Source organism: Paramormyrops kingsleyae, chromosome 8 (assembly GCF_048594095.1).
Source record: "Paramormyrops kingsleyae isolate MSU_618 chromosome 8, PKINGS_0.4, whole genome shotgun sequence".
Lineage (NCBI taxonomy): Eukaryota > Metazoa > Chordata > Actinopteri > Osteoglossiformes > Mormyridae > Paramormyrops > Paramormyrops kingsleyae.
Genome location: NC_132804.1, coordinates 4,537,552 through 4,562,986, shown reverse-complemented (window position 1 = coordinate 4,562,986; position 25,435 = coordinate 4,537,552). Strand labels below are relative to the sequence as shown.

At 41.4% G+C, this 25,435-nt stretch overlaps 1 protein-coding gene across 8 annotated transcripts in view; it reads right to left on the bottom strand.

The window, feature by feature from the left end:
• The window catches only part of LOC111853177 (arginine-glutamic acid dipeptide repeats protein-like), a 120,920-nt gene that overhangs the window by 57,173 nt on the left and 38,312 nt on the right, over nucleotides 1-25,435 (bottom strand). For all 8 annotated transcript variants that reach the window (XM_072715014.1, XM_072715013.1, XM_072715020.1 and 5 more), the window contains exons 2-3: nucleotides 15,681-16,125; nucleotides 516-586 (exon numbers count right to left, since the gene is read on the bottom strand). In XM_072715014.1, coding sequence (XP_072571115.1) covers nucleotides 516-586; nucleotides 15,681-15,981 — 372 coding nt within the window. In that variant the 5' untranslated portion in view covers nucleotides 15,982-16,125. The remainder of the gene's footprint in view (nucleotides 1-515; nucleotides 587-15,680; nucleotides 16,126-25,435) is intronic.

Below are 25,435 nucleotides of genomic sequence, written 5' to 3'. Positions count from 1 at the left end.
ACGTTTGGCTGTTTGCTGTTCTCACAGATCGCCAAATCGGCAGTCATCTTCATCAGACATCAACGTGAACATAATTTACATCCTTGAACTACCTACTCATGTTTAAAAATTCAATATAATTAATACACAGCAACATAAGTTATATGCTTATGTGGCTGTATGATTTAATAAACGCTAAGTGTTCAAAATAGTGTTTTGTGGCTTTTACATTTCCACCTTAAGTAAACATATTGTGTTGTAAAAGAATCCAGAAATGTAATCCATGATGTTATTTCAAAGAGTGACTGAAAAACTAATTTAAAAATCAAGCTGCGTTACACTACATTTTTCTCCCAGTTCAACTATTTTATAGAGCAAATACTTTACTTCATAGGCAAGAGCCAAACATCTTCAAAGGAGAGAATAATTCCATTTTATGCTCAGCTCCTTCATTCTAAGCAAAACAATAGAGCACAGAGATAAAAGGATTTACAAAGGAACTAAACTCTGGGCCAGTGGCAAAGGAGGATACTCACCAATTTAAAGTCTTGAATGCTACATATGAAGTATGGAGTGTTGGGTCGTCGGCTCTCAATGTACACACAATCTGAAAGAGTAAGAAAGATACGGTGTCTCAACCTTAGACCGCACTGAAACATTTATATCAAACCATACCTTCTAATACATAATCAGGATTTTGCTACTGCATATATTATACAAGATTTGTGATCCCTGACGACAAAAAAAAAAAATCAGCATCAAGGACAAAACCAAACATCTAACAATGGCTCTCCTCCAACAGTTCATTGGAGAGGGTAAATAATCTCTCTTCCTTCCTAAATCACAGATTATTTCCAATTCCAGAAGTATACATCAGACATAAGGTAGATCTGACTGAGTGCCCTGTTATATGTGTCTGGAGGCATGGAAGGGTCAAGGACTGTGAGCTCTTTATCAGAAAGATCCTGCTGAAGACAAAAACAGACCGCAAACACTTCTTGGCCATTTGCAAAAACATGAAATTGAAAGATAACCTAGGCTCTGAAAATTAATTTCCATGAACAGTTTTTAAGAAGTGGTCTTGGGGCGTCCATCTCCACACAGCCGCGGAGTTTGACTGAATTCACTAGACTAATTTACATTTCCCAGCGAGAAACTGCTTTTAAAACTGAATATGCATTTTAAATGAGCACAACAGATCTGATTCCTACAATACAAAATGGAAACCAAGATGAATAGATGGTGGGAAAAAAAAGATTAATACAAAAAATATACAATGGCATCCATCATTACTTTCAAAAGCCACTATGTCATATATTAACAAAACAGAGCAGATTCAGAAGCCAAATAACGCTTTCATCCATGTTTAATGACTGCTTACCCAATTGTGGGTGCAATGATCCAAAACAGAGGGGAAAGGTACAAGCTACACTCAACACAAAGCTGCAGCCAGATTCCAATCCCAGAGGTGCAAAGAGACAGCAGTAAGAGTACCATACCCATCATCTGTTTACATTTATTAAAATAAATGCAAATGCAATAATATGGCATATAACATGGAACCAACCGGAAGTATAGATGCTACTCAACAAAAGGTAAAGGCTTACTGGTTCAAATACTTTGGCAACCTCACTAAACAATCAGAATACTTGTGCCGATTTCAGTTTGGCACATGTTGAGTTTATAGAATTGTACCTATGTGGTATCGGGCAACAGCATTTTAAAAGGATTTAAGGTTATTTGTAAAGCCATAAAACCCACAAATCCAATTTAAAAAAATGTTCCAGGAGAGAGAGATTTTCTTTAACAACTATTTTAAAAGCAAATATCTATGTTCTGTTGGTTTTCTGCTTGCTGCATTCCCCTCAGAAAGCAGCCTCTCTTCAATCTGGGCTCAAGAAACCATCCACAGCAGCCTTCAACATCCTTAAACCAGGATCGCCTGTAAAATCAAGCAGGCTTACGTGCCCCTCTACTACTAATGCAAGGTCACATGACTAAGAATTAAGGACCAGGGGGACTAACGTCTAACACTGAAATCGCCAATAACATACAAATGTGGAAGATAACTTCTATACACACAATGACTCTTTTACTTAAAGGTGAATAATGTACACCTGATTTAAAAAAACTATATATGCAAAAGTTTAAGCCCCTCTGGTCAAATTACATGGTTTGCCGATTTTCGAGTTAACAGCATCTGCAGGTCCTTAAACATGATATTTTTCAAATTTCAATGGGCACAGCTATTTTCCACATTTAACAGACTGGGGGAAAAAGATATATAAAAATATAAAAATTAAGCATGCACAAATGTTTGAGCACTCAGTCATTAGTCACTTGTAGCCCTCTAACAGTCTGCTTCATTCTTGCTTTATCATTTTTTCAGCAGTCTTCCTTGCTCAACACTTCTGTTTTAGAAAGACTCCTAGGTTGTGGAGCATGCACTAAACACAGTCTGGCGGCTATGAAAGCCATTTCAAAATCTTAGTCTCTTGTAACATCCAACCTCTTTTTTTAGTCTTTGTCTCTTTACTGACACTGGGATTTTAGCTTCGAGGATTTTATGATTAGGGAAACCATTCTTCACTCTACCCGAGAAAACATTTCCTGTACCGCTGACCAACACACTACCCCAAAGCACAAACAGATCCACCCACATACTTATCAACTGACTTCCAGAACACAAAACCCTACACAGGGAAGACCAGAGGTATGACTGGAGACACTGGTTTACTGTTAGCATGCTTGGGCAGCCAGTTGACCTTTTCCCTGCATCAAATGACAGCCGTACTTCATGCCAATGCAGGAGGCTAATAGGATATTTGGCAGTATTTCCCATTGTAATGGTGCACAGACACAAATTTGCCACTAATATTTACCAGTTGGCATTAAGTGGAACAATGAGTGAAGCAGCAGCAGCATGATAACTGCCAAAATTTTACCTGTCATCAACTATACTGTAAGTTTGCTGGAATGGTAGGAATAATTTAGGAACAGAATCACAGCATGTTACCCTTTACTTATGCAATGCCGTTTTCACACAGCAATGCTTTGAGCCAGTACAACTCGCAGCACCATCACCAACTTACTTGACAGACATTTGACGGAAGGTAATACGTTATAGTAATTAGGTATTTTGTTTTATTGCGTTATGTAGGATTGTGTGCTTAGCAATAGGGCTAGACTTAGTTTTAGCAGTAATTATCTTGAAATACAGGAATCGCAGATAATAAATTAAGCTACATAGTTTAAGTCATAGTGATGATAAAAACAGGCGAGGCTTAAGGGCATATGGTTTATAGTTGTCTATGGCTGGCAGAACATTACTGGGATTTTCTTCTGAGATCAAATGTCACTGCTACCTAGACTGTTTCTGTCTGTACACACACAAGCTCCAGGTTAACTGGCAAAAAACTACGCCACAGGCACAGTGGAGCGTACATAAATTCTGCAGTTATGTATCAGATCATAAACTTACGAAAACTATACATTAGCTATATTAGCATTTTAACTTTGGAAATAAACATTTGTTATGAAAGCAGCACTAGTTTAGATGAGCATGCCTACAAACGCCAAAAAAGCTGACAAAAAATGACAATGATGTATTCCATGAATGGCACCATCACCACCCTTCCCCTATCTACTCACTACTGCTCCCACACCTCCCAACCTCTATCTCTAGATCCCCTACAGTAGGCTTGGGCAGTATTTCATTTTTCCATACCATCATACCGCCCAATTTTGTGCGACTCAGCTCGATGTAAACAGGTTCACTGTGTCTACGCCTGTTCTTTCAAGTGTCACCAATGACAAGGACTAGGGCTAAGAGACACGATTAAAAGTTCCCCATGATGAATTTTGCAGACCAGCTACCAGCCTAAGTACTGCAATAAAACCTGATAAAACCTGGGATGCTTACGTTTCATGTGGTAAAAAAGAATGGTTGCGTTGTTACCTGTTGTACGTGGTATCTTTGCTAAGTTCGCAAATTACAGTAGATTGGTCTAAGTTAGATTTGTCAAATCCAAATCATTTCCACTGAATCCAAGCAGGACGGTTTTAGGCACCAATTCGTCATCAGCCATAACGCACCCCGTTTATTCAACAATGCAGCTGTCCCATCTAGGGACTGAGTATTTTCCACAGAGGAGTGTAACAGTACACAAAATTCACAGCTCAGTAGAAACCTGTTTTGGGTTCACAGTTTAGAGAAATTTCAGGACAGTAGAGTATTGTGTTTTGACATTGGTTTACAACTGTTCCAAATTCTTTGCAGTTTTATTAAAGGTAAATGTAGCTGTCAATATTACTGAATAAAAATACCTAAGAGGCACTTTGTAATTATGCACACTGCAAATATAAAATTTGCAAAAAAAAAAATAAAAAACAAAAACTTAAATCAAAAACCATATTATCATAATCATGAAGTTAATCCTGTCTAAATGCCATGCTCTCCAGCACGGAGTATGGTCGTGGATCTGTAGCAATAAACACCCCTACAGAAATAATTGACTTGGCATGTTTGATGCCTTTCCGGCAGCATATGCGAGTTCAGCATAACAGAGCTGACAGACAGTCTTGGTCTTACCCACATAATAGAATAATGTAAATGATGAGTTCTGGGTGCAGTACATCATCACTGGGCGCTTTCACACCGAAGTTCTGGAACTTGGTCCTGGTTTACAAGTCCCTGGGCAGTTTTGGCCTAGATCTTTAGTAGCTCCTGGCCATTTTCAAGTGATGATTTCACACCACACAACAGGAAACTGGACCTTTAGGCTAAATAAGCATGAAAGATGGCCAAAGGTTGTAGGCTACACTTAATTTCATACAAACCTACTCCGCCGCGGCAAAACAGTGGAAAATAAGTAATTTTGTTAGTTATGTATTAGTTATTAGCAGGACCAATTTTGTTTTCCACAGTGTCAAAAACAATGCAATGTTATCCCACTAATACACACTGGCAAGTTTCACCTCCAGTACCGGTGAAATTACACAAATATAGTAGTTAGCAATCAAATTTTCTGATGCAGAAATATGGCAAAAATGTATTCATTGATACATTAAATGTAATTGGGGTACAAAAATAATTCCATCTGCTCAAATTTTGCTCTGTACTTTTTCTGCACTTTTCCTGTAGCTTCCAAGTTAGTAACGGTGTTTGTAGTCAACCAATCAGCAACTTATGTCTGTAAGCGTTAACCAATCAGCAAGTTGTTGCTGTAAGCGCTTCCCCAGTAACTTGTCTTCGAACGAAAAGTACCTAGTCTGGAATAGGTACTAAAAAAGGGTTTTGGAACTGCCTTCGAGGAACTACAATCGGGCCGAATCCCAGCGATGTGAACACAACAGAAGTCCCTGATACCGGAAAAAGGTTCTGGGGGTATGAAAGCGCCTACGGTCATACACACCTAAATGAGAATTATTAATGGTGGACTTTGAATGGAGGGGGGGATCAAAGGTTTATAAAGTCCTTTATGCCACAATAAAATGCATCGATAAACTCCTCAAGTACTGACTGCCTCATTTTCCACAATATTTGTGAGAAATACTGCTGACAGATCACCATGCAGACAGACTACAACAAAACTGAAAGATGAAAGATGCGAAGAAAAAAAAAATTAACCATGTGACATCACCAAGCTTTGTACAGATAGAGGGAAGATTTAATTGTGGCTGAAAAAAATACCTTATTACTAATCAAACCAAAGAGCTTGAGACAATGTTAGAAAACATCCCACCAAAACAAAGTATAATCTAGCACCATGTCCAGTAAAAATACCAACTAAACAGCTGAACTATTCAGTCTAAAGCAGGGGTCTCCAACTCCGGTCCTGGAGAGCTACTATCCAGTCAGTTTTCAATCCTACCTGGCTTCTGATGAGCCACAACTGTTCTCAGGTAAATACCAGGGCCAGGTGTGGCTCATCAGAAGCCAAGTAGGATAGAAAACCTACTGGATAGTAGCTCTCCAGGACCGGAGTTGGAGACCCCTGGTCTAAAGCCATCTCCTGTTTCTAGGAAACTGTGACACACATTCCAGCTCCTCCTGTCACACTGCCCAATTCTCATTATAGCTTAAAGATGGTAAACAATCCCATTTGCGACGGGCATGTAACTATGGACAAGACTTTAAAAATGTACACAGTACAAGACTGATATATATTATTTATACCTCTACTGCACACAAAGGAAACAAACCAGATTAACCATTATATGCTTTTATGGAGAACCCTTGCCCTCCATTTGAGAGGAGTATGATGCTGTGTGCCATGGTATCCCACTGCAGGAGGCTGTGTGCTGTCCTGTGTTTGACAGCCTCTAGGAAGGGGGCAAAACTACTGAGCACAGTGTCACACACCGAGCCGCGCTTTGACAGCCTCTAGAAAGGGGGCAAAACCACTGAGCACAGTGTCACACACCGAGCCGCGCTTTGACAGCCTCTAGGAAGGGGGCAAAACCACTGAGCACAGTGTCACACACCGAGCCGCGCTTTGACAGCCTCTAGGAAGGGGGCAAAACCACTGAGCACAGTGTCACACACAGAGCCGCGCTTTGACAGCCTCTAGGAAGGGGGCAAAACCACTGAGCACAGTGTCACACACAGAGCCGCGCTTTGACAGCCTCTAGGAAGGGGGCAAAACCACTGAGCACAGTGTCACACACCGAGCCGCGCTTTGACAGCCTCTAGGAAGGGGGCAAAACCACTGAGCACAGTGTCACACACAGAGCCGCGCTTTGACAGCAACTAGGAAGGGGGCAAAACCACTGAGCACAGTGTCACACACCGAGCCGCGCTTTGACAGCCTCTAGGAAGGGGGCAAAACCACTGAGCACAGTGTCACACACAGAGCCGCGCTTTGACAGCCTCTAGAAAGGGGGCAAAACCACTGAGCACAGTGTCACACACCGAGCCGCGCTTTGACAGCCTCTAGGAAGGGGGCAAAACCACTGAGCACAGTGTCACACACCGAGCCGCGCTTTGACAGCCTCTAGGAAGGGGGCAAAACCACTGAGCACAGTGTCACACACCGAGCCGCGCTTTGACAGCCTCTAGGAAGGGGGCAAAACCACTGAGCACAGTGTCACACACCGAGCCGCGCTTTGACAGCCTCTAGAAAGGGGGCAAAACCACTGAGCACAGTGTCACACACCGAGCCGCGCTTTGACAGCCTCTAGGAAGGGGGCAAAACCACTGAGCACAGTGTCACACACCGAGCCGCGCTTTGACAGCAACTAGGAAGGGGGCAAAACCACTGAGCACAGTGTCACACACAGAGCCGCGCTTTGACAGCCTCTAGAAAGGGGGCAAAACCACTGAGCACAGTGTCACACACAGAGCCGCGCTTTGACAGCCTCTAGAAAGGGGGCAAAACCACTGAGCACAGTGCTTTGCAGGAGGTCGCACCTGGCCAAGCTTGTATGGCGGATGGAGACATGAAGAGCCTAAGCCAACCACAGCCCTTTTAATCCATAACAATTCATACCACAACAAATGGCATAGTATATAAATTGCAAATAAAAACAGAAAGAATTCTCTAGATTCCTTGAAACTTTTAATATTATACACTGTAAAAGGTGAAATCCACAAATTCCTTGCAATGTTGTGTTGAGAAACATTCTTAAACTGCAGGATTATTTCAATCACGCAGTTTTGTACAATGTTTTGTACTCATCCTTGCTTGTAAATGAATCGTTTATGGATGTTGCAGTTATGGCAAAGCATAATTGTATCTGTTCAAGATGTTTTTTGATTATTCCACAATGTTCCTTCTGCCCAGTTCAATCTTTATTGGAATAAGTCGCAGGCACCAAAATCTGAAAGGGTGTATATTTCAAAAAAATTAATAAATAAATAAACAATGAGATACACTGTTTGGTTGTAGAGCACCAGACATTACCTTAACTAGCTGAATTATGCAGTTCCGTCACCCCCAATATCAAACTCTCCCCTATGCCCTTGACTATACCGAAAGAAAAGTAAATGCCACTGACTTATGCCCTTGTTCTTCCAAGCTTAATTCTATTAAGAAACGGTGCATGTCACTAACACAGCACTGCTGTGTAACCATAGTACTCTGTAACAAGCCACATGTGTGCAAGCTTGTCTGCAGCTGGAGTTCAAAGCGGCTCTGTGAGTCTCAGTAAATGAGAGCGGGGCTCCCGATCCCCAGTGAAGCTCAGAGGGCGCTACCCTGTGTAATTAGGCAACAGCTGTCCAGAGACCCGCAGGGCAGCACTTCTGGGAAGCGCCCCTGTCAGACATGTCTGGGGGGGTGATACTGTGGCTGTATTTTCTAGAAGAAACGGCATGATCCTTGTCAACTACTGCGTTTTCTAGAAGAACCAGCACGATTCTTGTCAACTCCTGCATTTTCTAGAAGAAACTGCATGATCCTTGTCAACTACTGCGTTTTCTAGAATAACCAGCACGATTCTTGTCAAATTCTGCATTTTCTAGAAGAAAAGGCATGATCCTTGTCAACTCATTCATTTATTTTTTTATACAACTTTAAAATGTTAAACAGTTAGCACCATTTCCAAGGGAGCTGTGTTCCGTTGTTTTTAAATGTGCCGCATACAGAACTGCGCTTGCATGTGCATATTTTGCTGGGGAGTGCCGATGCTGATTTTTTATTTAATTATGCTTTCTGGAAGGGGGAGGAATCCTGGGAGACAGACACACAGCCCGCCTGAGTCCTGTCCTCTGCAGCTGCTACAAAACACAAGGAACTATGGAGGGGCTTCAGAAAATGCCGGAGGCAAAGAGGCTGGCAGACAGCACTGTTTTTTATGTACATGTTACATAGGCTTTTTATGGCTAAAACACAGACTAATTTACATGGCATCCTGCCACCCACAAGGATTTTTTTTTTTTTTTTTATACAGTCTACCTTTGAGTGCACAGCTTTGGGGATATTTGACAGGGGAACACTATTAAATAAAAGAAACATCAGTCTCGCAGGCTGCTGAGTAATGCCTGCCTGGCATTCATACAACTGAAAGCGTTCTTAGACACTTTCTTTGAAGCCGGCAGCAAACCAGCCAGTACGCAACTGAAATGCTTTTAAAACTTTCAAGTCCATATCTATTACAAACAACTTGACAAAAAGAACCTCCTTCCAGATAAACATATTTTACATTTGTCCCGCTTGTTGTAAAGACATTTCAGGCACCAACTTCCCTCCAGCGATGGCTGTTTTGCACACGATTAACTCATAAGACCAAGATAACAGAATTATAACTGGACAAAGCATATTACATCCTGGGATTTGGGCCATTGTGAGATATTTCTATAAAATCTGATTAAGACCCCGATCATCCAAAGCAGTTAAACTATGACTGCCTGGACAACACTAAATATTAATTATCAAAGTACACATATTTAAAACACAGTGGATTGGGCAGGGAACAAAAACCACTTTACCGCTCACTAAAAACAGATGTAATGCTTTCTGTATGTATGCCAGTACTTCAACCGCATGCAAAGGAAAGCTTGCTCCAATTTCTTTAAATCCTGGAGGGGCATCCAACCATGCATAAAATTTATTTCGAAGAGCACTGGGAACAACCAGGGTTAAAACATAACCTATGATAACCCTACAATTTAAACAACCCTACTATGAGGTTATTCTGGTCAGGGCTGTGGAGGTGGGGGGGGGGGGGGGTACTGGGGCCTATTGGACACAGAACAGAGCACAAGGTAGGGGGTACATCCTAGACAGTAAGTCAGTCCATCAGTGGATACATGCAAATACTGTGGATACTGTGGACACCAATCAACCTACCTGCGTGTCTCTTTGGACCCAAGTAACAGGGGGAAGAACATCAAAACTCTACAAATAAAGCACTGATTCAGACTCTCGGGACGCTCAGTAGCCAGGCGCATTGTCAGCACGTTGCTATTTTAAGGAAGCGCAATGTCATGCTTTTGACCAACAAAAACCACATCTAAAGTCAGTGTTGCATTGTTGAATGGTATTTAAGCGCCGTGTTTTACAAACGTGCGGGTGCACGATGCTAGTTATTAACACAGATACGCACTCAAAGTGCACTAATGGTATTTTATTTCATTTATATACGTTATATTATAGAGTACATCTGGTCCTTTCACATAATCACATTGTTCAATAAAACACCAAAAGAAACACAATATATATTAAGTAAAAAAAACAACCATATCATTAAAAAGTTCATTATAAGAATTAACCACGTACTGTAACTGAAAGGACATCTGGATAGCCGAAAATGCGTTTCAAGTATTTAGATAACGAATATAAAATTAAAAGACCCAAAATTAAAATAAAACATTCAAGCATAATTAAGGCCGCTGCTTTCGTTCAGCAGCAAGCTTCCATTTTCCCCGTCTTTTGCCGTCGTTATACCACTTCCGGCACTGCGCAGATGATCTGGTGATGACAGAAAATGAGGACACACTGACTGCTACTTCGTCCCACGCCTGCTTCACACTGAAAGGCTTAGGTGGAACAGTGCTGCTTGCATATTTTCACTTAGCGCATGAGCACATCCGTTTTCTCACATGAAAAGAAATCTGGCTTGCCAGGCAAATGCGCCATGGTAATAGTAATCCGCAGTAGATCATGCGCCGCTGCCTTTTAAAAGTGAGGTGTGTTATGATCCAGTCTAGGGTTGGACCGCAACAAAGTGAAAGGGAAGGAGGGATTGGGGAGGACAGGACAACTAGGGCTAGGAGAAGGGAACACGGGACACAGAGGGAGTCTTTTTTTATAGTTTTTTTATAGTTTTTCACAAACGCAGTACAAACACTAGGTGTAACGAACGTCAGGAGTGAAAAAGGCCAAAGAAACAAACAAAAACACATCTACCGAGTAACCCAAGCTGAGCTACCTAAGTGAACACAAAGAAAATGGTGAAACGAAACAACAATGCCTAATCTATCTCCCTGACCAAACAAACAATAATCCCCACGTTAACGAATAAACAAAAAGGCAGACACTCCCTACACACCTAGTGAAACACGAAACACCAAGCCGAGGCAAAGGTATCAAAAGGGAAAACCGAGAGGCGAAGTCGAAACACAGGCGAAAGTCCAAAACCAATCAAGCAATCAGAGACCAAGGCGAAAGTACAAATAAGGGCAGGGCGAGGCGAGAATCGGAAGTCAAGGGCAAAACAGTCATACACGATCAATCAAACAAAGCAAAAGCGAACAGAGAGCGAGCTAGCAGGCGAGAAGCAAGTAGCGGGCACGAAGGGACGAAGCGGCGAACTCTTCAGCTGGCGAACCGGAAACGGCTCCGAGGGCAAGGGAGGCGGGGTCAGGTCCTGAGGGCGGAGTCGAGGGGGCGGGCGACCAATCGGCGAGTGTGCAGGACGTCCGAAGGACCTGCAGGCATCCTCCTAAACTTACGGCACGTAACACTTACGGCACGTACCCGAAACTTACGGCACAAATTCCTTACGGCACGTAACCCGAACTTACGGCACGTAACACCCCCCCACACAAGAGTGAACCCACACGGGTCACCAATATACACAGATCCCAAATAGAAAACAACAAAAACCACAAAATAAACATAAGAAAACAAACAGAACGGAACTTCAGGGGAGGTAACAGAGTTATTAGGATCCGGGGTCACAGACTCAATCTTCGAAGGTTTATCCGGCACGGACATGAACGTGTCCTCGAGGTCTATGTCAGCGAGCTGGCGCCGCTGTGCACGAGTAAGCACACACGCAGGAAACACCGTCGTGTGTTCCACCGCTACATCATTTTCACAAAGCACAGGGTCCGGAACGACTTCGGGTAGGGGAACGATTCTCTTCCCCGCTATGTCATTCCCAAGAATAAACGTAATGCCTGGGACAGGTAACTGGGGCTGGACAGCTACTCGCACGTATCCCGAGAAATCGGGAGTACACAAATAAACGGTGTGCAGGGGAACTCCAGCCACACACAAATCGATTCCCTGCACCAACACATCCGTACCACAGTACGTTTCGTCACATAGGGGAATAACTCCTTCCACCATGAAGGACTGAGCGGCTCCCGTATCCCGCAGGATAGTCACAGGGTGCCGAGCATCCATCTCACTGAGCGAAACCGAACCAGTAAATACAAATGGTTCAAAAGCAGCATCAACACGAGAGGAGGAGGGCGAAGAACTGTTGGGGCAGGCAGCAACATTCACTTTTCTAGCTGCTGTACGAGCTTCCTTGCGCTTTAATGCAGGGCACACAGATATAATATGGCCCACCTCGTGGCAGTAAAAGCACTCGCGTTTCTCCACGGGTGGTGGAGACGCTTGCGAAGGGGAGGTTACAATCGGACGAGTTTTACGAGGCAAAGGAATCGGAGCAAACACCGTTTTGTGGGTCAAAACGAACTCGTCAGCGAGGGTGGCAGCTTCAGTTAGCGAAGTGACCTTTTGCTCATTCAAGTACACTACCACTCGATCAGGAACACAGTTCTTAAATTCTTCTAACAGGACCAGTTCCTTAAGCTGGTCGTGGTTAAACACACCACTAGCGCCGCACCACTTATCAAATAAGACGGCTTTCTCGCGTGCGAACTCCACGTATGTTTGGCTGGCGGATTTGGGAAGATTTCGAAAGTTCTGCCGATAAGCTTCCGGCACTAACTCATAAGCGCGAAGCACAGTAGCCTTCACAATGTCGTAATCAAGGCTCTGCTCTAACGCAAGAGCCGAACAAACTTCCTGTGCCTTACCCACAAGCTTACATTGCAGTAACAGTGACCAAAGGTGTTTGGGCCAGTTCAATGTCATAGCAATGCGCTCAAAAATGGAAAAGTAGGCGTCTACCTCATTTTCCCGAAACACAGGAACAAGACCGATGTGTCGGCTCACATCAAAGCTCGATCTACCAATTTCCGGGGAGACAGGCGAGCTCAAGGGAGACCGGGGACGGGGTCTAGGAGCGTCTTGGGCGTCAGCCTGGTCTCGGGCGGAGCGAGCTGCGGGTGGAGGTGTACCTGGTGTGGGTACCTTACGCGGAAGAGGCATTGGTTTTTGGTCGCCCATGCTCATCCGACGTAACTCCAGCTCCTTCTCAGCCTCCATCTCCATAGCCCGGACACGGAGTAGCTGAGCCTGGTACTCCTGTCTCTTAATCTCAAGCTCGAGCTCCCGTAGCTTAATCGTCAGCAGTAGGTCCTCCCTGGTTGAGCGGGGATCTCCAAGATCCATGCGGTGTCCACTCCCTGGATCGTCGCTGCTGGCCTCCGCTACAGCAGACATCCGAACCGGGGTGGCAGCAACACTAGGGGATCCACCCAACTCAGGCAGTATACCTTGCTGAACCAATTCATCGAGCAGAATTTGCTTAACAACCCGCTTGGAAGCCTCAGCGGGAACCAAAATGTTAAAGAAGTCTGCTATCTGTAGCAGATCATCCTTGCGGCACACATCAAATTGTTCGAGTGTGGGGTAAAGGGTGAACGCAACAAGGTCGAATTGGGCCATCACGATTACTGCAATTATCACAACACCCCCCCACACAAAAAAAAATCCGCCAGACAAGCACGAAAGGGAAAGAAGGAAAGGACGAGCCCCCAATTTTGTTATGATCCAGTCTAGGGTTGGACCGCAACAAAGTGAAAGGGAAGGAGGGATTGGGGAGGACAGGACAACTAGGGCTAGGAGAAGGGAACACGGGACACAGAGGGAGTCTTTTTTTATAGTTTTTTTATAGTTTTTCACAAACGCAGTACAAACACTAGGTGTAACGAACGTCAGGAGTGAAAAAGGCCAAAGAAACAAACAAAAACACATCTACCGAGTAACCCAAGCTGAGCTACCTAAGTGAACACAAAGAAAATGGTGAAACGAAACAACAATGCCTAATCTATCTCCCTGACCAAACAAACAATAATCCCCACGTTAACGAATAAACAAAAAGGCAGACACTCCCTACACACCTAGTGAAACACGAAACACCAAGCCGAGGCAAAGGTATCAAAAGGGAAAACCGAGAGGCGAAGTCGAAACACAGGCGAAAGTCCAAAACCAATCAAGCAATCAGAGACCAAGGCGAAAGTACAAATAAGGGCAGGGCGAGGCGAGAATCGGAAGTCAAGGGCAAAACAGTCATACACGATCAATCAAACAAAGCAAAAGCGAACAGAGAGCGAGCTAGCAGGCGAGAAGCAAGTAGCGGGCACGAAGGGACGAAGCGGCGAACTCTTCAGCTGGCGAACCGGAAACGGCTCCGAGGGCAAGGGAGGCGGGGTCAGGTCCTGAGGGCGGAGTCGAGGGGGCGGGCGACCAATCGGCGAGTGTGCAGGACGTCCGAAGGACCTGCAGGCATCCTCCTAAACTTACGGCACGTAACACTTACGGCACGTACCCGAAACTTACGGCACAAATTCCTTACGGCACGTAACCCGAACTTACGGCACGTAACAGGTGATACACCATTCCGATTGGTTTATTACTTAATCCCAAAACACGTCTTTGAATAAGGGAGTTAGGACAACCCTTTTCCACCCTGTGCTGGCGCAAACACTGTTTTTTTAGCACCGTCAAAACAACAAAATGGATTTGGACACGCCCATGACTGTTAGTTCCGCTTTGTGCTTTGCATTAAATCGTCAAAATCGAGCCTTCACAGACTCTGTGCACCGAGCCACAGCCTCTTGTCAATGCTTAACCTTCAATTGCTAAAATAAAGAATTTGTTGGAACAACAACAACGTATTTCCTGGATGGCCCGTAGTCCCCTTCCACAACATAATCACAACTCGGCCCACGCCCACCAACCTCTCTCCAGTCCCCCCTACACCAGGTTTCAGCAATATCTAATTTTTCATATCACACTCTCCATACATTATACCACAGTACACTGTATTTTTAAAGTATTTTCAAAATCTGCGCTATTCCAGTATTTTTTAAATCTTATTGGGGGCCAAATGTCATATTTCAGTATACCGAAAATATTACTATAATACCGCTCATGCCTAGCCTATACATTCTCCCCACCTCTTATTATTAAAAGCCCAATTATATGTGTAAGATTTATTGACCTGTGGCACAGGATGTAAGTTTGGGAAGTTTGAGGAGGAGGATCCATGGAAGAGCTTCAGATTATCTGTATTTACAAGATCAAGTATCCTCAGCAAGTGCCTTTCCCGTGTTTTGCTGCTACCTAGCGCTACTGCTTCAATTTTGGGGGGATATGTCTCAAAATGAAATAAGCTATGGATCTCATCCATTTCATGCGTTTTGTGAAGTGGTATTAAGATCCAAGACAATCAAATACTTTTTGAGTTATGTTCACAAGGTCAAAAGTCGAGAGGTCACCTTTTCCTTTCCAATTTTCATGCAATAGGTCTCAAAATTTGAACAGTTCCAGATCGTCACCCAAAAAGATCCTTCAAATACTTTGAGTTATCACAATAACATGACCAAGTGTCAAAACTGCCCTTTAACTTGCAAACACTATGCGACGCTGATTCAGTTTTAAGGCTTTTGGTCTGAAAACTTGATCAGTTACAATTTGCCGCCCACACAATGTGTCTGCAAAGTTTGAAATAGATCCATCAAATAGTTTGAGTTATTGCACTACCAAGAAAATGCCTGTGGCAGTGGTGAACTATGCCCAAAACCATATGTATTCCCTGTCTGGGTAATACACTACTGACAAACAACCCTGCGTGACAGGGGTAGTAGTTTGCATGTGGAAAATCTGAAGACTTACCACCAGGTCGGTAAACGACATCGTCCTCTGTAATGAACGAGGTGATTTCGCCATTCTCGGTGCGCTCATAACGGGACTTCTTCTTGGGAGTCTTCTTCTTGTGTTTCTTGCTGGGCTCCTCCGTGATCACACTCGCATTCTCGTTGTCCTCATCCTCACTGTGGTCACTTTCAGCATAGTTCCTGGCTCCGCCTTCTAGAGTACAGCTGCGGCGAGGCCTTGAGCTCTCAGTGTCCCTTGTCCTCTCCCTCTTGTCCCTGTCTCTGTCCCTCTCCTTGTCCTTCTCTTTGTCAGCAGTCATGATTTGCCACGTGCCTTCCTCTGTCCTCTCACGGCTGGGCCTCCGTGAAAGGTAGACTGTGAGCCTGGGCTTCAGTCTTCTGAATTTAACACTCAGATCCAGGAAGAATTTGGCCACTCCAAGAACCCCAGCGTTTCACAAGAGCTACAGGTAAAATGGGGGGAGGGGAACAAAAAAAAGAAATGTAACCATCTGTCAATGAAATCAAAAATACAGTCACAAAACACTGTATAGTGAACACGTCAATCAAAAACCCAAAAAGAGAAATCAACACACGACTGTTTTTACGCAATATGATCTAATAGACAGCATGTCAGTGCAGTGCTGAGATATAGACTTGAGGGCCACTTTTTGTGACTGAAACCATTGATTCTCAAAACCAATGCAAACATTATCAGAAGAAGCAGACTGAAAACAGATGTACTGGTCCACTCCTTGTCGGCACATATCTTTGTAATGTGGCATTTGCCTCACTTGGACAGAAGCATCTGCTAAATAACATAAATGTGAATGGATGGGAGAGAGTACACATGCACTGATATGAAGAAGTTAAAACAATAAAGAGGTAACAGATTTACTAAAGCCACCCTCAAAGCCTGAGGCCAATGTTCTTCATTTCCAGTGCAGATATTAACTGACAGCACAGCTGCTTTTCTTGAGATGCATTCCTTAGACAGCACCATTAAGTTACTTGAGTAGTTGCAATTGCATATATGCACAATGGTCCATAGGAGCCTTTCTTCTGATCTAATCCCTTAAGCAGTGGAATCTGATGAGCCTTGAATAAGACATGCACAATAAAACTTAGCATTAACTGTAAATGTTTTGACTGCTGCTGCACAAATGTCATTTCGCAGAGTTTAAAATGGACCGGTACCTGAAGTCATACAGTGGTGTTCTGAAATTAGTTGAAACTCACAATGACACCCATCATTTACAAAGGAGACTAGCAGGCTTGCTTAAAAATAAATATATCCTAGGGTTACAAGCACTAAAAACTTCAGGGTTTAGTAAACAGCAGTCAAATCCACCAGTTTACATACCAGAAATTAAGAGAGAAAGGTGTGCTGGAGACGGGTAAATACAGAAAGCTCCCCAGCTTCCCAGGAGATCCAACATAACATACCATCTATCAACACATTGTGCAATAATGAGCACAAAAGCAAAGCAGCAGGATTTCAGTTACTATACACAATCTATTTCTTCTTTAGATCTTCAGACAATAAATCACAAACTAAACATTCACAAGCCAATAATGCCTCAAGAAAATGAGAAAAAAAAAAGACTATGGAAAATCTGGAGGCAATAAAATACATCTCCACTTTTTTGGAGATCTTCAAACTAAATATGATTGGCAAAGATTAGCTTTTCTAAGATCTGACTAGCCAATTATGAATTGTATGCTCAAATTAGTCTTGAGGAAAAACCAGGTTAACTTTGAAAGCAAAGCACTGCAGCATACAACCAAACAGAATAAAATGACTAGACTACTACATCTGTACCAACCACACACATTTTGCCGTCTAACGGAACCATTTAACAAAAAACTAATGCTCAAGGTGCACTGACAAATAATAAATATAGACATAACACAAGAGTGAATGAAGCACCACCAATGCCACACCAAGAACCCCATTCACAATCACACAAATTCTACCTTCAAAAGCAGCTTGCATGTTTTCAGTCTACACGTCTGTCAAACAATACTAAAGATTAATATTACAAAATTATTAATATTACTAAATAATACTAAAAACCAAATAATTTCAGTAGAAGCCTAGAGTCTTTCCCATGACGGACAAGGCCCCGGACATCACACATACTGGATGACATACCAATCTATCAAATGGCAGGCACATACAAAGGGCAATTTAGAGACAACAGTCGGCTGAATCTGTATGCCCATAGAAGAACACTGCGGTATCTACAAAACAAAACATAGGAAGTGCACGCAGATTCCACACGCAGTGCCAGAGCAGAAATGAATGCCCAGGAGTCCTGGAGGTGTGATGTACTGAGGCTTGTTCAATAATAATAGTTTGACACCCCCCACCCTCCCCAAAATAAATAAATAAATAAAGCAGCCTTAGTGACTAGCAACCACACAAAGGAGTCAGAAAGGCAGACAGCTCTTTGCAGCATCTGAAGTCGATGAAAGAAAAACAAGATCCAAAACAGAACTGACAAGAATTAAAGGCAGAAGTGTTTTTTTTTTCCTTCAAGATTTCAGAGTGCTTTTTTGCAAGAGTAAATGTGGTACATTCAACACATTTATTAATTTGTCAGTCATTTTAGTCCAAGGAGGAATCAAAAGCGGGTCTTAAATCAAATTAAAACATTCTATTTTAGATCAAAATACTTGTAGAGAAATAAGTAGACCAAGACTTTGAAGATTATTTTGATTAAATGAAGATTGAGCAGTGGAAAAAGGGTGCTTCAGATTAATCATTGTATCGTTCATCAATTGTTACATGAAAAGTGGTGAAAATTACCCATGTGACGCATACTTCAAATCATTTAAAGTTACGATTTCCATTTTGTCACACAATTATTATATGTAAAATGGCAGTCACTTTGAGTCACTTGTTAATTACTTTTTGAAATCAGAAAAATACATTTTACTAAATTCAAGATGGCACCAATGTGTCGGCAGTTTGGTAATATCTGGAACTCCACAACTGGAACAGAGGCAAAGAGCATTTTAACACAAAAGCCCCATGCTATATATATTTTTAATCAGATATTACTGATTAGATACCTTGTGAAATAATGCAAGTCAAATGGAGCAGTTTTGTTTGCAGAGATGTCCCTATTCATTGGCCCATCAGTTCTTGAATGCCAGAACGCTTAAATCCATTTGGTTTACAGTGCATGTTTGTGGTTTGCTTAAACAAGCTTTTGGCCAGAGTTTTCATTCCATGTCTGTCTCAAAACATAGAAAGCTTCTTTGCAACACAATATCATTCACAAAACTGTTACTTTAGAGCTAAGGGAGACACAGAGGGCTTCACAACAATTATTCATAACAGGTCTGTGATATGTTAGCTGTGATAAGAAGCCAAAAGTTTGTTGTAGGAGTTTTTTTTTTTTCTTTCTTTCTTTAAATCGGGAATGCTTAGACAACTTAAAAGGCAAAATATTTATTTTCTCAAATTGCTGCAAAACAAATTTTGTTACCTAAAAGATGAAATTAATAAGAATTAACCACCAAGTAAATACTGTCATCATAAGGATAATTCATAATTTCATTTTGATTTTGTGACGCTAATATTTTGGATGTCTGACTAGCATATTTGTTAACCAATACAGGAAGCAAAATTATTTTAAAGCACTCTGCAGCAACATATTTCCAGTTTTGATTAAACTATTTATGCTCGATTTTCCAATGATTCTGAGTTACGGAAAACCTCCAGACAATCTTACAATCATTAGTTAGGCAGACATGCGCACACAGTAATTAAGGACTAATCGTACTACCCCTAATAACCTTGGGCTTTCTATTAATCCCATTACTTTACAGGGTAAAAATAGCAGCGCCATTTCTCACCTCCAGTACGTTTAAACCTCCACCACCCATATCCAATTATTTAATATTTATCCTCAGGGAACAGAGAATCTGATATGCAATTCAAAATCTGTTTTCCTTTTATACATTTTCTCCTAAAAAATGCTGAAAATACCACAAAAAAACAATTCCAGGTGGTGGTGAATTTTGCTCCTGTTTTTTGGGACTGTATTGCGATCTTGGTTGGATAATTATTGTTTTTAAATAGGATCCGATCCTCACCTCATACTCAGATATAACAGGATCAATTTTGGGACAAAGCACCTGCTGTGGACAGTGAAAACAAACCCAGGAACCACTAACCAAGAGCAGCCAGAGCATGCTGAAGAAAAATGAGTTTTAATCTGTCTGCTTGAACAAACAAATGTGAAAACACTTCAATAGTTTATCTTCATAACAGTTTTAACATTTTATCAGCTGTGTTTTAGGTAAAAGCTTCCCTATCAATCACACCATTTTACATATAAAATATGCAAACACACTGGGTTTATATACGTATGCACAAAAACACACCAACTTAACATTTTAAGGAACATACTAAGCCAGTTCATCCAGCCGCGAAAGATTTTAAACTGTGCCAACTATGACCAAATTACAAACACCTAAGCAGTCAAATTCTTAAATTAAAATGTTTTACACACACATAAAAACAACAAAAGGGACAAGAAATTCAAAACACATGGGAATAATCCACAGCCACCCAGATAGTGTGGGATTTAGTCCAGATCATTCCGTCTAACCATAAAAGCTAGTGGCAGCGCTTGACTTCATCAGTATCACCTTTAAAAGAAGCAGTGTTTCACCAGTCACTCCACTCAACAGCTTGCTGCGCCAGTAAAGGTTTCTGTACCGTAACCTTCTGCTCAGTTAATGAATTACCAATAAACAGTAAGGCAAGATCAAATTTTGTATAATTATCTGCTATTCATCAATGTGAAGCCACAAATTTTCAAATAATTGATCCACTCAGATTATATTTAACATTTTTAGAATCAAAACACCCTCTATTGCAAGTCAGCAAAGCTTAAATTAAATATTTCTTGGATGTCTGGCTTCTTTTATACCTAAATTTTTTTAATGACATATATGGCAGCAGGCGATAACTGCCCTGGTCTTAGCAGATCAACATCTAAGTTCCGCCAGACTTTTTAGTAATACAAGAATGGCACACAAAAATTAAGACAGTACTGGTTTAAAGTAATACCCAAAAAATGATTCACAGGTTTCCCGATTTTAAGTAATTAAGCATACACTGTTGAATATTCTGAAGCTTCTTTCATCTCATCTTCTATTTGAACTGCCAATTCTGCCTGTAGCACAATAATTAATATCATTTTATCTTACAAAACAAAAACATGAGGACTATACCAAGGGGCAGTTCTTTTATAACAGCAGGCAATGCCTTTATTTGTATGTTGTTCACTATAGTGCAATGGTGCCCAAGACGTTTGGCTGAAGCTGACACATAACTTGGAGATATGAGATAAGCATCTGAGCAAAGACGATATTCTGAGCAGCAGTGCTTTAGCAAAATTGTCACCTCCCAGTTACATTCACTATTACCAAGGAGATTTACAGAACCCTGTTTCCATATTGCCCATTCACTTAGTTATACATTAGCCAGCAATGCCATCTAGTCTTTACTGAAGCGTTTTGGGTAACACTATAGCACAGGGGTGGGGAACCTGATCCATGGAGAGCCGGTGTGCGTGTGGGTCTTTGGGATGGCCTCTCATTCAGCCAATGACAGTGGGTCCCCAGGACTGGAGTTGAGAACCACTGCTTTATTCTAAAAACCCACATCCACAAGGGCTCTCCGTGGGTCAGGTTCTCCACCCCTGCTAAAGCATTTCTTCTTGCCAAGGAGGATGGATGACAGAAGCTTTGATAAAGTATTTGTGCTTTTAAAACACATATTGTGACATGGCGAGATAGGAGAGCTAAACACGGCACTGGCTGGAAAGTCAGTGGCAGAGTTTGCAATGACATTAAAGTACAACCAACACATTTTTACACCTTTCCACAATACATGTGGCCATACTAACAAGTAAAATTTATTTGTGTGCACCTTATGCCTCATACTGAAAAGGGGACAGTATTTTGATACGATGGGCATTGCAGAATTGCCCTACCAGCTAAATTCAGCACTGGCTACCCCTGAAGAATACCAAGAAAAAGGTTTCAAATAAATGTTAAAAGTTATGATCATTACATTTACATACAAAACAATCAAGGATGAAGTTATAACCCATTGTTGTGGATCTGAAAAAGTAGTCTTTTAACAATAAGCTCCAACAGTGTTAATGTGTCTGCAGTGAATGACTAGTAAAAGAATTGTCAACGTTATTTCCGTCATTCAAAATGTTTTCGCAGACAAATATGTTTTAAGGACTACTTCACTCATCCAGAACTAAAAGAATAGAATTTCAAGTTACTTATTTAATCCTGCAATCCAAAGTGTGGTGCACTACTGCACTGTCTAATGCTAGTAAAAGAAACTGCTAGCGAGGTCACCTATTACTGGGAAAGCAAATTCCTGTAGCCAGATCACAAGCTCCTTACCCTTGTGCAAAGTTACTGGCACAGTGGGAGTTACCTTAAAGAGAGACCTAAAACTGAAGGGATCACAACACTTTATATTGTGAATCAATGGAGAACAGTTTTTATTAAATAAACCCCTTACAGCATGTTCTCATAAAAGTTATAGTACATGATGGCTCCAATACATATCTACCTAAAATTAAGAGCAAAATATTTAGCGATATACTGTATAATAGAGCTCAAGAGCAATGCTGACAATCAAACTGTCCCCATCAAATAGTCTTTAAGGTAACACCCACTGTGTTGGGAATGTCCTGGTTTTCACCTGTAAAATGCTGCCACAGCTATTCAATATTTAACTTGGTATATTTAACTCAATTTTTATTTTTTTTGCTTCCCTGTTACATCTTATTCAGGACTATTAAACCCTGGACTGACGAATCATTAACTGGACCCAGACAGCTGGTCTGTTCTCTACAGAATATTTTTCATATGAACCACACTAACAATAGTCTGCACACTGTCCTCACAATCTTCACAACCAAACATGCTTAGTCATCTGTCATCTATGATCAATCCATTGATAGACGGTTTGTTTTGCCATTTTTATTTTCCTCTGGAAACAGAATACATTTTGGCTGAGAAAAGAGTAAATCTTTAAAAAAACAAAACAGGATAGTCTACACCATTTCTAAGGACAGTTTTAACACACCTGCATGTATTACACACAAAAGCATAGAATATGAAGTAGTCAAGAGTTGTTTTAGACCACTTTTGTGATCCCATTTAAGCTGAATGAGTGTGGTTTCTTATGACATTTCCAGTAATTGAATATAAAATGGAGAGGAAAACTAGGCACACACTAGGTGCAATGTTAATATTACCATCACAGGTTTCCCAAATCACAAGGACCCTTACAATCAGCTGGGTTGAGATTTGATTTGGGTGGCATCTAAATTTTTCATACCATCACACTGTCCACTTGGGCCATAGTTTATTCTGGGTTAATTTTCAACTCCGCTTTTGCATAATAAATATTGTAATATGTATCGCGAAATTTCACATGATTTTTTTAATTTTTCCAATATCGCGCTGCCTATGAGTAGATAGAGTATCTCTCTATTAATCCTGAAGGAGAAGGAACTGACTACCCATGTTATTACAATAAACCTTTGGGTGTTTTTATTTCACAACCAGTTGCCCGGAGAGTAGTATAAAAAGAAAACGGCATCATTTTAAGACTGAGAAAATAAAAATACACGCTTCAAGCACTGCATTTTTCTTCCCAGGGTAAGGACACATTAAGTGAAGTGCTGAAATTAACAAGCGTCTCCTTTACTTTCTCTTTTTTGACCTTTTCCCGTAACAAATGAGTCCAACAACACACATTGGCCCTGTTCACACTTGGTTTTAAAATGCGTCTTGGGCGATCGGATGATAAGCAGACAGCAGAGACACATCGCCACCCTCACCTGTGTCTATCATGCGTCTCCAGGGTGTCCAGCTGACTACTTATGTTCAGATTTCATTACTGCCTCACGCAGAGTTATTGCAATGTCCTTGTCGGGGACGCATCCAGGACACATTACCATTTACACTACAAAAGACATGTGGTCAAATGCATCCCAGACCACCTCAGCAAGTGGTTTGAGTAATCGGATCACAATGAGTCTTGGTGGTCGTTTACACTTACATTTATCGCTGTCCACTTGCAATCCGATGGCCCAAGATGCATTTTAAAGCCAAATGTAAACAGGGCCATTAAAATCAATGTTAGGTTTGGTTAGGATTTACACTTCGATTTATCCAAGACATCTATTGAAGGTGCTTTTCCATGTGTGATAATATTAGTACATTCAACAATGTAACCTTTATAAATATATTTTTACAAAAAACTACTTTATACCCAGTTAATTCACTAAAGCAGATAATCCAGATTAATTCTCTTACTTGAAGACTGGTTAAAAAACTTGAAATCCTGGCTCAGCACAAGAAAACGATTTACATGCTGAAAGCATTAAGGGATATTTGAGGGGGTCCTACTTAGCTATTCAGTAGCTTCTGTAATGTTACAAGCCCTTTAAACACACCGGTGAATTCAAGTCATACTGCAAAACCTTCCATCCCTTACAAGCAGAAGAGCTCTATGCTAAGCTTGAATAGCACATTCAAAAAACTAACTGCAACGGGTAACCGTTAAGTTTGGCTACATATTGAAAAGATATCAGTTATCTTCTTTTCCACTTTGAGGCTAATGTGAAAAAAAAATCTACACTCTCAGAACAGAAACACAAAAATCAAGTTAGCATTTCGGTTTTTACTTCATTTACACAAATTATATATTGGCTATAAAATGTTTGTATCACAGAAATGATTTATTTTATTCCTCCAGGGCTTCTCTACTGAGCTCTTTGCTGCAGCTATGGTGGTGGTCCCTCGTAATATTCCATGAAGTTCCATAGTCCAATGCTACTGAAAATGCAATGTTCTTCAAATAATTAGCATATATGAGAGCAAATGTTTTCACACTCTGCAACATTGCTTTCACCTGCAGTATTCCTGTGCTAAGGGAAAATTTCAATCTGAATATTTCAGACTTTAAGAACCCCTAATTGTAAAACTGCTTCAAACACCACTCAGCGTAAAAGGGAGACAAAAAAGCAGCACATAGTCCTTGGATTAGAATTTTATCATTTTACAGGAATTTGCAAAATTGACACACATGTGCATGACGCAGGATGTGAAATATTTTAACATGAAGCAAAATCAATCACCACATTGACTCTTACACACAGACCTCTCACAAAAGCAGCAGCTTCATTAATCAGGATGATGAATAGTTCTCTTAACAGAATAATGCATTAATAAAGCTGTAAAGCACCACAAATAGAACACCTATATTCCAAAACACAAACTATATTATGCATACAGACACACATGGCACAAAAGAAAGCAAATCTAGGCTTGATTGCCACCCCTAAATTTTAAACCTATAGTTTAATTTGTATTCATCGTGCCTGGCTAATTTGAATGCATGATTCATTGTCGCCCAGAAGGCTCACACAGCCGGCCATTTGTTCAGCTAACCCACACACAGACACACACCATCGCTTTTTAAATGTTCCCCGGATTGTCGGGTCATCATTACATAAACAAAACAGGAACACAGCACTGCCTGGAAGGACGGCGACTCCACTTTCAAATCCTTGCTGTCTATCCCACCACACTATGCTTGAAGAGACTTAATGACCTTGATTTATCAAATGATCTTCCTAACCCAAACTATGGATTCTACAAATTTTGGTATCACTAAAAAATATACCCATATTCATGGAATATATGGAATAA